This window comes from Alligator sinensis, unplaced genomic scaffold (genome assembly GCF_000455745.1).
Source record: "Alligator sinensis unplaced genomic scaffold, ASM45574v1 scaffold753_1, whole genome shotgun sequence".
NCBI lineage: Eukaryota > Metazoa > Chordata > Crocodylia > Alligatoridae > Alligator > Alligator sinensis.
Window position 1 is genome coordinate 49,227 of NW_005842625.1, and position 14,145 is coordinate 63,371.

The 14,145-nt window shown below is 43.2% G+C and overlaps 1 protein-coding gene across 1 annotated transcript in view; it reads right to left on the minus strand.

Moving 5' to 3' along the window:
• Positions 1–14,145, minus strand: part of LOC106722754 (dynein heavy chain 6, axonemal-like) — a gene marked incomplete at its 3' end in the record, with an annotated part of 89,220 nt that overhangs the window by 38,721 nt on the left and 36,354 nt on the right. Inside the window, exons 9-11 of the mRNA XM_014524540.2 lie at positions 2,937–2,990; positions 2,209–2,354; positions 885–953 (exon numbers count right to left, since the gene is read on the minus strand). Of these exons, the coding sequence (XP_014380026.2) occupies positions 885–953; positions 2,209–2,354; positions 2,937–2,990 (269 nt within the window). The remainder of the gene's footprint in view (positions 1–884; positions 954–2,208; positions 2,355–2,936; positions 2,991–14,145) is intronic.

Genomic DNA, 14,145 nt, shown 5'->3' on the forward strand with positions numbered 1-14,145 from the left:
AGTTCTAAATTATTCACACGTGGCGGCTAGTGATTGGCTTGCTAGCTGTATAAGAGGCTTGAGTGGTTTCCGCCCAAGTTGGAGGACTCCACGAACAAGGAAGGAGGAGACTTCACGCTGTGTAACAATCTCTAAGCGCTGCGGATCCTTACGGACCCAACGCATTTCAAGCAGGCAACAGAGGTCTGATCAACCTCTAGCCTCTCCCCGTCGCCGATAGATTCCTAGACGTATCCCTTCCCGCGCGCAAGAGAACCGGACCCACGAAGCCTAGCAAACTCCGTGTGAATGAGTGAGCAAAAGGACCCACGGAGCCTAGCAAACTTCGTGTGAGTTTATTCAGAGCTCTTCCGGACGAGTACTTTCTTTGGCTGACACGACGGGCTCGCGTGTTCAGAGCCTTCAGCCGGATTGGGCTAGAGTTCACGAGTCTAGAACTCTTGTCCGCCTCTCTTCTTTCCTGTCTGTAACCGCAACTTAAGCAAGCTTTCCAGCCTGCACCACTGCCATCTCGGTGTAAGTAAACAATCTTTTAAACTACCGATACGCGTCTGTGCCTAATTCCAGCTCAACGGCCTTCCCTCTCCAACCCGGCGTGCCCGGGCTGCTGGCCACAGCCCGCGTGCAGCGCAGAAAAGGGCTTGGGTTGCTCCCGGCCCGCACAACTACCATTGTTTAGGGGAAATATTGTCTTACCCCTTTTGAATCTTAGAACAACATACAGAGGAAGGAATGCATAACCGTAGTTTTTAAACAAACAATTACTATAATCTGGAAGACATTTATGTAAAAATTCCTTAGTAAAATGTTTCCATGAGGCACCAGAGAGGAAATTAGGAAGTTTATGCTTCTGCATTCTTTAACAAGACTATAGTATCACTTACCCCTGATTCATAGTAATAAAGATTCCACATGTTGTGTTGATACGGATTTCTTTTCCTTCCAATACAAATCTATTAAATAAAATGTATTATTAATCATTTAGAAAAAAAGGTAAATGTTTCTTCAAACAAATTGGATAATAATGTAATGTGTTTCAATGCTAATGTTAAAAATATAAATAAATAACAAATAAATAAATGCACCAAAATCATCAGGGTAAAACAAGATAAAATAATGAGGGTCAAAATCCTCCAAAATATCCTTCCAGGGAAGACTGGCAAGGGTCAGATTCTAGCATGGAAAAAAGGAAAAGTGCATCTGTTACTGATGTCAATGGCTATAGTAACTAGTGACACTTCTGCACTCGCACACACAAGCCACATAATACTTTTGGTCAGTATAACTGCACAGCCAAGGACTTGCTCACTCCCCAAATATCTCTTTACCCATGTGCTCTAAGCATCCGCCTCTGTGCTACTACAGAAAAGACTATCACCAAGTAGTTCTATGCTGAGGATATAAGGTCCTTGTACTTTAAAGGCTTTTCATAGTTTCCTCCTTCCCAATTACATATAGCATAACTAAAGTGAGCCCAATGCACTTCTGCTATCGTAGAGAAGATTTAGGTCTGTATCGCTTTTGTGGAGCCTGGGGCAACCCAAAAAGTGGCATTTTGGCTTTTTTTGTGCGGGAAGGAGTGGGGCACAGGCAGGGGCAGGGCAGCTCATGGGACGCTCGAAGCCTGGGCATGTGGAACCCTTTTGGAGCAGCCCTGGGCTAGCAGGCTGACCCCCGCAGGTCTCCTGCCAGCCCCAGCTGCTCTGACCAGGCTCCACATACTCCTCATGAATAAACTCTGGAGCAATAATCTCCAGAGTTTATTTATGCACATTAATCACACACGTAGACGTGCCCTTTCATGCAACTAAAAGTATGTTTGTTACAGTTGATTACCTTTTTCTAACAAACTTTTTCTGAAGAATGCTGATAAGGATTTTTACCTGCAAGTACAGTACTGTTCTGGTAGTGCAAGACTTTAATCATTCCACCCCAGCTGTGATAGTCTATATAATAATTTGGCGAAACAATTGTATTATTGTTCCTAACAAACCGAAAAAAAAAGATGCCCAGCCTCTAAAAGAAATTATTCTGAAATCTTACTGATAACACTTGCATTTAAAAATTTCATAGCTGTTATCACAAGTTCAACCACAGTATGGAAAAGAATTCTAATAGAAATTAAAGTACCTCTCTAGGCCTAAAGCATTCAGTAGGTAGTTGCATAAGGCATTATTACTTGAAAAAGGAGCAAGGAGATACAAATACCTGACAATATGGCTATCTTTTGCTGCCTTGATTGTCTGAAGCTGTGAAGCAATTACAGAGAGAACCTCTATATCTATTCGATTGAATTCATCAAAACAACACCACGCTCCAGACTGAACTAGTCCACAGAAAAGTTTTCCCATCATCTTTAAAAAAGGTACAGAAATTAGTTTTGTTAGTTAAAACAGTAGAAAAATGTTAGATGAAAACCCTCCCTAAGACTAGTCTTTGAAAATCTGCCACGTTCTTTAAGCACGAGAGAGAGCACAAGAGCACGCGAGTGAGAAATGATCTGATCTGTAGGGAGTGGAAAGGTAGAGAGAGACTGTTCTCCAATTCTTATCTAAATCAATCTGGATCCAAAACTGAATGCTTATATCTAAATATAACTCTTTTCACTTTCTCTTGGAAGGATTGAATATACTATTTCCATAATTAAAAATAGTTTTTAACACAGAAATTAATATATTTATAGTATCGATCTAAGAGAAAAATATTTCTTTTGAAGATGGGATGCAGTCCCAGGAAAATCAAATATGGTTCATAGAAAAGTTCTAAATTAGTATTTAAATATTCTCTTTGGTAATTTGTAACACCATTCTGTTGATTAGTTAAAAACCTGAAAGACCTAATGCAACTGGCAGTCATGTTTCAAAGAATTATGTTTATTCTGCTCTACAGTATTGCCCTGTTACAATATTTGACATGAAGAACATGTTATGCCTTACCTTATAATCCAAACCTTCAAAACAGTTAAAAACCACACAGAATTTTCCTAGGGCCTAAGGAAAAGAATAATGTTTTAGAGCAGATATAACGTATTTCTTGAAACATTAAGATAAGCAAATATAAATGAGGTTGTCCAGAGAGATATAAGAACTGTTGAAAGCACATCTTAGAAAAGTTATTTCCAATGGACAATTCTTTATGAAGTACTTAAAAAAAATAAGTAATTCCATTTTACATCAGGTCTGATTCACCATTTATGTTTTCAAATAAAAACTCTTTACAGTATTAAGGCAAGTTTCTAAAAACTTTTGAAAGCTGATCCCCTCTTTAGGAAATGAAGCCATCCCTTTCCCTCTGAAACCCTATGTTAAGAGCTTCCTCCATCTTCAACATTTCTTTCCTAGCAGCTTTTAGAGTGGAAAGACAACTTATACCTTGGGGAATATTGGAATAAATTTTGTAGATCATCATAGTGCAGTACTTCTTCTTCCTTCATGTTACTGAAGTATGAAAGTCATTGCCACCAGATGTTGTGGAATCTGATCTTTTAGTCAAATTCAAAAAGGGACTGGACAAATTCTTAGAGGAAAGAGACATCAGCAGCTATTGAGCATGGGAAGTTGGGATACAGGGTGCATCTACACAAGATGCTTTACTCAAGATTAGAGCAAATTACTGTGCAGTAAGTGTCACCATCCACACATGCAGACACTTACTACACAGTAATTTGCTCTAATTTCAAGTAAACTTGCTACCTGTAAATACAAGTAGCAAATTTGTTCAGGAGTAATTACTGTGCAGTATGGCACATGTAGACGACTGATCACAGTCATGGGGCTGGCACTGGGAGATTCCCATCTCCCAGAGCCAGCCTCGCACTTGCAGGGTAAGTATCTCCCAGCACTGGCCCCATGACTGTGGAGCTGGTGCTGGGAGATAAGAATTTCCCAGCCCCCACTCCACGGATTGCAGAGTCAGGGCTGGAAGCTCCCTGCTGCCAAGGCAGGGAGATGTTGTCCCTGCCTGGGCTCTGGTGGCAAAGCCCGCCCCAGCATCAGGCAACTCCCAGGGGCAAGGAGCAATGTTCCAGCCCCTGACAGGAGACAGCTCCCTGCCAGCCCTTAGGCTAGCACCCAGGGGGAGCCTAGAGCTCCCCCTGGCTGCTGTAGGGGGCTGCTGTGGGGCAGAGGGGGCAGGAGCAGACTGTTGCCATGAAAAGCAAATCTGCTCCTGCTTCCCTACATGTGTAGATGCCTGCCCAGGGTGGGTTTACTGTAGAGCACACCTTGGAGCATGCACATGTAGATGAGCTCACAGACTCTGAATCAGAACTTCCTAAACCTTAAATGGTGGTGGCTGCAAGTGGGAGAGAAAGGGGGGAAAAAAATCCTGGTCAGTGGAAACAGTAGAAAAAACCCAGGTCACTCTCTGCTACTGTGGGTTCCGACAGATGTGCAGCTCCCTGCTGTAATTCATGGTGCTTCACAGGAAGCACCACTTGTTACAGCATTCCTCCTGACCCAACAGTTGCATTTGTAGTAAATGTGCTGACAGAAGTGACATTTTATCATGTGATTAATATACCCATCCATAGCCTATGTTTTTGGAAAGTCTAAAACAAGAGAGCTGAGGTATGAACTGCTTCATTTTTATTAATGGGTACAAACTCCAATAACAGAGATAGTCAGTATTTTAAATGTCAACATGGTTAACTTTTTCAGAGCTCATTTAAGCAGGTAGGAACATAAGAATTGCCATTTACTGAGTCAAATCATAGGTATCCTGTGTCGCACAGGGCGCTGACAGAAGTGACATTTTGTCATACAACTAGCCACCTAATGTGTTCTACAGCCATGCACTGACAGAACTTCATAGCTGCAGACTGCTTTAAAAAGTGCTCAATCACACAATAAATTAACTCTCATTACTTGAGGGTTCAGATGAAGGTGCTCGCTCCAAAGCAGAGTACCTTCATTAACTTCTGTTAGTGTATGTTGGGAGTAGGGCTGGGCTGTTTCAGGGTGGGGTGAGTGGATTGGAGCCCCACCCTGAGGTGGAGGGAGGGGTCAGTCCAATTCACACCCCCCACCCCCAAATCCAGAACAGACCTCCCTCCCCCGCCTTCTCCTCCTCCCATCCTAAGAGAGCACCAGACCTGGGAGAGTGGGGGGTGGGGCTAGGGGAAGAGGCTGTAGATACACAGCCTCTCTTGGCTCCAAAGTGGAGCAAAATCCTCCACCCTCTCTATCCAACAGTGAATGTCTATTGGTCAGGAGGATCAGTCTAACTCATGGTACTTTCTCTAAAAGGCCGTGAGTTAGACCAGGGAGCTGCACATCTGTTGGTGCCCTAAAAGTGTTTTGCTGACTTAGTTTACCATACTAATTAAGCATTCCTAATAAAAGCATAGTGAATAATTTTGCTGACAAAAAATATTAGAATAACTAGCATGTATTAGCTATGCCACTGTAAAAATACAGTAGAAACAAAACACAAGGGACATTTTTATATATGCAAGCACTGCAGTGTTGGGCATTTTGAAAAGTGTCTGGCACTGCATTGCTTGCAATTGTATAGGCAGCAAAATGTGTGTCAGCACTGAAAAAATGGCGGCAGTGAGCTTTTGGACTAAAACACATAGGAGGTGTTTTAGTTCAAAAGTGCACCGCTGTCATTTTCTGCGCATATCATTACTTATACAACTGCACGTGGTACAGTGCAGTTCACATCATCTCACATGCAGAGTAGACTCAATTTATTGAGTCTGCTTTGAAGGAGAGGATCTGTGGGATGTTGTGGGACAAAAAGGTATGTGTATAAATGCCCTATGGTTTTACTACAAAATGAATTCGTTCAGGTCAACAAGAAGCAAAAATATGTAATTTCATCTCATTTGATTACCTTGCAGTAAAAAAATACAAAGTACCTTGTTTTCAATTAGGATTTTACACATTAAGGGCACCTATATATGTGCCCAACACCCTGCTCCAACATGTGCTAGGTAGCATGTGCTAATTAGCTAGGGTACTGAATGAGCTTTAGTTAAAGCACCTCCACTGTTATTTTGAAGTGTGGGATGATGAATACACAAGACGTTATGGGAGCTTTAATTAGAACGGCTCCTGAGGGCTGCTGTAATTAAAGCACCCCAGAGCTGAGTGAAAACAAGGCTTCCCTTTCCCTATTACTGAATTCAGCTGGGGGGGTGGGGGGGACCAAGACCAGAAGGCTCCAGAGCTGCTTGAAAGCAGGGACTCTCTCTGAGCAGAGCCCTTGCTAACAGGTAGTGGAGTTCACAGAGCTTCCAGCACATGCAGAGAGCTCTGCTGAAGTGCTGGTGAGCTCTAAAAAACCCCAGCAAGTTAAAGCCTTAATATGTCAGTAATCCCCCACCTCAGATAACAGAAAGAAGTATCAAAAACTCAAGGTCATCTCCACAAGACAAAAAAAAATTGAAGTTATAAAAAGTGGTTAGAAGCTGAAACCCCAACCTGTGCTAGTGCTGAAAGTAAAAAATATGGTACTTGAACTGAAGGGTGAGGCTTAGTCCAGGAGCCTTCAACAATGCTAGACCACTTCCATATTTTGAAAGTGTAAAGTATTATTATCAGAAAGGATGATATGGAATAGAAAAAATGATTGGCTACAAGTTTTCCAGAATGAAATTAAATCAATACACCTAGTTATTTCTCTGTCATATCAATATATGGTACTTACTTTTGATAGATCTTTGACAGTCTCTGTTTTTCCTGTGCCAGCTGGACCAGCAGGACAGCCTCCAAGATTCAAGTGCAATGCTCCAGTAAGGGTTAACCAGCATCGGTCAGTGAGGGGTGTAATAACCAACCGAGAAGAACAGCCCAAGTACTCATAGCCATAAACAAATGAGGCATTACCTTGAACTACCCTACATGTGGTATTTATTTCACTCCATTCATAACGCAATTGCCTGAAATAATATTTTTGCATCAGAATCTTGGAAAGAGTTGACTATATCTAACAAGCTGCAAAGGAAAGAATATTATACCTATTCAGTACATGAAAAAATATGATTCTTTAACTGTAGTCAAAAAATAGAGCTGAAAGTGCAGTAACAGTCAAACCAAAAGAGAATAACCAGAAATAGGAGAAAATTAAGACAGCAAAACCAATTATGGTATATATTCAAATTAAGGCATCACAATACTGAATACATGAGTATAGATCTGTCTGGCATCAAAATACCCATGAACTCAAATATTTAATTCCAGTTCTACTACTGAAAACTATAAATGCTGAATAAGACAAACCACAACACTACTGCTAATAATATGAATTCTACATTGGACACATCCGCCTCCATGAACACTTTTAATTAACCATTTTGTATGGATGTTCAGACATTAGGTTATTATCAAATGATTTACTAATATCCACAACTTCTGTACATTTATTGTGCAATAACTTCCTGTCATTGCACAGAAAAGAAAAGGGTTCTATATCAGAAGAAGTCTTCATCCTGTGCTTTAACAAGCAAAACAAAACAACCCCCCTACCAGTATCGTTGGTTTCCTACAGATACTCATCTCCAGTAGAGGATGGCACCATATAACTTTTAAAAATGACTGCACTATTCAAATATGACACCTTGCTGTACCCTGTAAAAACACAGTAAAATATACTACCAAGAATTACACTGTTTTATTTCTTTATTTGTATTACTTATGTTGACCTGACATACATTTTCCCTGGCAACCAGAGAATTAAAAAAACAAGAGGTGCACTACCATGCATTAAGTTTAGTACTTGTATAACCAAGCACTAAATCAACGTACAATATCAGCAGTGCTGGCACATGAGGTTTTCAAAGACGCTAACTGTGTAGTAGCCTAATACTAATGCACAGTAGCGTATTAGCATGGGTTTTGCCTGGCACACTACTGCATAGTGTTATTAGGCTACTGCACAGTTAGCATTTCGTGTAGATGCACGCACAGTGTGCAAGTGAAAAATGAAGTATATTTTCCTGAAACATATAAATATTACACACAACAGTTCAGAATGGACTTTGAAGGCATACACAAATAAGGCATGGGGGAGCCAAGTACTGAACAAGAGGAAATAAGATATTAGACAGATGCTCATTCTTACATGGACTTCTTACGTGGGCAGTTCTGGGCCTGAATCCTGGTGCATGGGGGCATGAGGGGACAGTGTCGGCCCCCCAGGGACCAATTCTGGTATGCAGGGACAGAAGGAAGCAGTGCCAGGCCTCTTCAGGGACCAGTCCTAGCATGCTGGGGTGGAGGGGAGTGGTACCAGCCCCCCAGGAACCTTTCCGGGGCAGGGGGGTGGATGGTTCCAGGCCTCCAGGGACCAATCCCAGCATGCAGGGGCAAGGAGGTGGCGACAGGCCCCAAGGCCCACTCCCAGGCCCTGATCCTGGCACGTGAGGCTTAATCTGCTCTGTGGACTGGCTCATCTTGCAAAACCAAGGAAGTGATTCTTCTGCTCTACTCGGCATTGGTGACACCACAGGTGGAGTACTGCATCCAGTTCTGGATGCTGCACTTCAACAAGGACGTGGAAAAGCTCGAGAGAGTCCAGAGAAGGGCCATCCATATGATCAGAGACTTGCACGCCAAGCCTTACGAGGAAAGGATCCTGGGACTTTTCAGCTTGAAGAAGAGAAGGCTAAGAGGGAACTTAGTAGCAGCTTCCCGCTACATCGGGGCGTACATCAAGGGCTTGGTGAACAACTGTTTACCAGGGCACCCTTGGGGAAAACCAGGAGCAATGGTCACAAACTCCTGGAAGACCGTTTCAGGCTTAACATTAGGAAAAACTTCTTCACAGCTAGGCCAGACTGTAGAATAAGCTCCCTCCAGAGGTGGTGCAATCACCGACCCTGGAAATCTTCAAGAGGAGACTAGACAGTCACCTTGCTGGGGTCACCTGACCTCCAGCTATCTTTCCTACTTAGTGCAGGGGGCTGGACCTGATGATCTTCCAAGGTCCCTTCTGGCTTTACAATCTATGAGTCTCTGTGTGCCACTTAAGAGTCTAATCTTTGAGCAACAGTCCTGTCCACAGAAGTTGCAGATCTTTCCACAGGGCAGAGTTGGCTGCAGGCTGGGATTTCTCTCCTTTTCCTACCTCCATGCTCTCTTCTCTGCTTTGAGGGCAAGACGCTTTACCTCAAAATGGTCTGCCACTTGGTTGAGGCTGTGGCACCATTGGGATCAGTTGGCAGCCATCTCCTCCCAACTCTTGATGTCGGCATCTGTTTTCTTGAGGTATGCCTTAAATGTGTCCTTGTAGCTGTCATGACCAAATGATTGTGTGCGCGCTTCGGCACTGCAGAATTATTTCCTGCCACATGGAGCTTTCTTTGCATGGTGCAATTCTCAGCTGCAGAGAGAAAACCCCGGTGCAAAGGAGTTCCTGCCACCCGTATGCAAATTCGTACCCCATTATTGGCTGATTCTAAATTATTCCCACATGGTGGCTAGCGATTGGCTTGCTAGTCATATAAGAGGTTTGAGCAGTTTCCGCCCAAGTTGTAGAGGACTCCACAACCATCTCATAGGGACTCTGAGCACGCGGCAGAGTAATAGAAACTTTGTGTGCGTCTCAGAGGAGTTCGGCGGCCTGATCAACCACCAACCTCTTCCCGTCTCGTTCGTTAATTCTTCTTAAGACATATCTACGGTTTTTTCTGCGCGCTCGTCAAGGGTATCCAGAGCTTTGTCGTGTTTGTTTTGTGGAGCCTAGCAAACTCCGCTCGTGTGTCTTCAGTGGAGCCTAGCAAACTCCACTTGTGTTTGTCTGTAACTGCAACTCAAGAAAGTTTTTCCTGCCTGCACCGCGACCACCTACGGTGTAAGTAAAACAATCTTTAATTAACCGCTACGAGTCCATGCCTAATTCTAGTCCGTCGTGCAAAAGTACCCGCCCTACCATTGCGGGCTCCTGGCCACAGCCCGCCGCGCGCCCCCGAAAGCCTCGAACCGCTCCCAGCCCGCACAGTAGCATTTCCCTAGGCTGTTTCTAAGCGGGGAATACAGCACTTGTTTTGGGAGTCAAGAGATAGGTATCTGCACACAATGTCTAGTCCAGTGAAGTTGGTGCTTGAGGATTACTCACTCAATGCTAGTAACGTGGCTTCAAGAAAAATGCTGACATTTTTGCAGCAATCTTCCCATCTGATATGGAGGATTTTCTGGAGACATCATTGGTGATACTTCTCCAGGCTATTGAGATGATGATGGTAGGTCATCCATGTTTCACATCGATAGAGGAGGGTGGGGTTGATGACTGCATTGCACACCTGGATCTTGGTACCTTTCTGGAGATTGCAATGAATGAAGACATGTCAAAACCATTTCTCAAAGGAGGCACTTGTACAGTGGATCCTGCCCAGGATCGCCTCCTCAATGTTTAGTCTGAGAGAGATGACTATTGAGATAGGGGAAATGTTAAACTACCCGAGTCTTTCCCTCAGTAATTTGAGGAGGGGACCTGCATTCATAGCTCAAGGCAAGCTGATAGAGCACTAAAAGCCTTTAGTGCTCTCGATGTTGTGTGACCCAAAGTTTGGTAGGCTTCTCCAAAAATATCCAGCATGGTCTGAAGATTTTCCTCAGTGTGTGCAAGGATGGTGCAGTCAGTGTATTAAAGGTCAAGCTTGGTTGTTTTGAGTACTTTGGTGTTTGAGCAAAAATGACCCAAATTAAACACTGAATGAATGGAGGGTGCTTCAGTGTCAATTCTGGAAGAAAGACAATCCTTAATGAGAACCAGGATGACTGACAAAAAAACTGAAGCAGAGTTGGGATGATGACACATCCTTGTTTCACCCCAGTTTGGATGACAAATGGATCTGTCTCCAATTCACTACAAAGAATGGTCAGTCTTCTGATCATGAACCTTTATGTACTTTTCCAGATATCCAAATCTGGCCAGTACCTTCCACAAAGTTTTAAAACTGATGGAATCAAAGCCTTTAGTAAGGTCAATTAAGGTCATATATGTATCCTGCTCTTGTTCCTGACACTTTCTTTAGACCTGGTGGGCAACACAGATCATGTCAGTTGCCCCACGGGGTGATCTGAAATCACACTAAGATTCTTGTAGGATTTCCTCAGCATGAGGTAGAAATAAGATAATAGATAATCAGAGCCATTGCCGTCTGTTATTATGGGGACAATGACTGTTCAGGGGGATGTGGGTGAGAATTTTCCCTGCTATAGAAAGGAGCGCGATACCTAGATAGTTTCCACACACAGACTTATGTCCTTTCTTGAAGACAGTCACAATGTTGGCATTCCTTAGGTCCCTAGGGGTCTCTTCATTGTTCTAAAATAGAGACATACTGAGATAATCAGAGTCAATTGCCTCCTGTTATTTATGGGGTCAATGTTTCTGTTGTTTGATCAGTGAAAATTAGTTTTTAATTGCTATTAGAAGTGTGAGACCATAGCAGAGGTAGTGGATGAGAAATTTCCTGGATTGGGGAAAAAGTACTCGGAATACCCACTACAATCTCCAGATCTAACCCTCCTTGTACCCCTTGGTTTTTACCTTTACAGTGAACTGAAGAACCATGGTGCATCCCACTTAAACCAGCCACCTTACAGGAACTTTGCCAGAGAATTGTTGACACCTGTGCTGCTGTTTCACTCATCAGTGGTGAATGTTTGTATACTTACACTAGCATACATTGTAAGTTATACTTGCTTTCTAAGAAAGCAAGAATCGGCACTCCCTTTTCAAAAAAGGGAGGAAGGAGGACCCAGGAAAGTATATGCCAGTTAGTCTTACCTCGATCCTGGGTAAGCTTTGTGAGAGAATTATCCTGGAGCATGTCCACGAGGGGCCAGCAGGGGAGATTATACTTAGGGGCAACCAACACAGGTTCATTAGAGGCAGGTCCTGTCAGACCAATCTGGTGGCCTTCTATGACCAGGTTACAAAATCCTTAGACGCAGGGGTAGCAGTAGACGTAGTCTTTCTGGACTTCAGGAAGGCCTTCGACACTGTCTCTCACCCCATTCTCATTAAAAAACTAGGGGACTGTGGCGTCGACACCTACACAGTCAAATGGGTCAGTAACTGGTTGAAGGGCTGCACCCAGAGAGTGGTGGTGGACGGGTCTTATTTGACCTGGAGGGATGTGGGCAGTGGGGTTCCGCAGGGCTCGGTCCTGCACTGTTCATCATCTTCATCAGCGACTTGGACAAGTGGGTAAAAAGCACCCTGTACAAATTCGCAGACGACACTAAGTTGTGGGGGGAAGTGGGCACGCTAGAAGGGAGGAATAGGCTGCAATTGGACCTAGACAGGTTACAGGGATAGGTGGATGATGTCAGGTGGCGCTACTTCCCAGGGTGGCTAGGATCTGGAATCAACTTCCAAGCGAAGTGGTGCTGGCTCCTACCCTGGGGGTCTTTAAGAGGAGGCTAGATGAGCACCTTGCTAGGGTTGTTTGACCCCAGTACTCTTTCCTGCCATGGCAGGGGGTCGAACTTGATGATCTACTCACATCCCTTCTGACCCTACCAACTATGAAACTGCTTATCAATTTGTCTCTGTATTACTTAAGCCTACAGAACGTATACATTTTTGGAGACACTGAGCAAAATTCTATTTCTGTACGTGCATCCAAGTGGCAACATTCTAGCTGTGCAAGTGGCATTTTTAATGCTAACATACAGATAGCAATTCTACTTTGCCCCACAGTATGGAAATGTAAGCATGCAAATGTATATTGAGCATGTTCTGTAGACTACACACTGGCTAGGCAAACAGCTGCCATTACATAGCTGTGTAAGTCCCAATAAGATAGCCTGCCAGAAACACATGGCTTACAGGTGTTAGACCTAGAAGAGAAGGACCTTCCTTTGTTTTAACCTCTGTGGCTGAGTGGTTAGGACACTTGCCCAGGAAAGCCAAGTTCTGTGCCTCCCTTGGCCAGAGAGTTTGTATCTGCAGGTCTCTGACTTCCCAGCACAATACTTTAATCAGCATACCACATATTAAGGCATTATCTGGTACCCTATTCATTGCTCCCTTTGGAGGCTGGCTTCGTGGACAGCCATGAGAAGGCAATATATGGGACCATGAAAAACAATAAGCTTGACAGTATGTGGCTCAGTGAGATAGATGCTACCCTAGAAGGGAGCAAGTTCTCAGTTCTAATCTTAGGCCTTTGCTCCTACTGTGACACAGTTACACACTGCACTATTTCTGTCCAGTAATTATTACATGTAGATTATGCATCTACAGCACAGAGACAGTCAAGAACTCTCAGCTATGTAGCTAGAAAACTGCCATTCAGGCATACAAAAGGAAATAAAGTTATCTCCACTCTGTATTAGGAAGTAAAAACATAAGGAACTAAGTTTTTAACTGTCTGACCAGCCTTCTATATGATTTCAGACTAACACAGTTAACTACTTCTATGTTTAAAAATGCAACCTGAAAAATGAAATTCCAGTGTAGCAGCATAATAATCCCCATATGCGACAGCAGCAAATATGGAATCTTTAGTTTAGAGATATGCGGTAAATGTATGTATGGCTGATCTAACAGAGTCAATAATGATGTTGGTGGGTTTTCACACCCCATGGAAAACAGCAATAGAAGAGGATGGAAAATATTGCCAAAGGGTTTTACAAGTATTTCCTCATAACAGAAAATGTTACTCAGCTATAGTAACTGAATTTTTTTTCGAGATATACTGGCCACATGCACATTCTGCTGTATATGTGCCTGATGCATTTGTACATGGAGACATTTTTTCCCTTAGCAATACACTCATATGGCACACATGTGCCTGTTCTTTTCTGTTCTCTGTACCAAGGGTATAAAGTGTAGTGCACATCTCAGATTCTCAATTTCTTCTCAAGAGCAGAAACCCAGAATAAATGGAATTCCAAGGACAGAATGGTTGGCAGGGTACAGAATATGCATGTGAACAACACATATTGAAAAACTCAAGTTACTATGCATAAGTAACTTCTTTTTCCTGTTTTGAGTGATTGGCCATATTCATATTCCAAAGTAGTTCCAATTTTACATGGGGCAAAATCTCAGAGTCCTAGGAGGACCATGAATGTAAGACTGCTTTTCCAGACCCTAGATGTCAGGAGGGATATTGTAAAAGTCCTTGTCCCTGCTGTGCAGTCATTGTTGAACAGCCTCCTCACTTTGCTGTCACACAAGTGT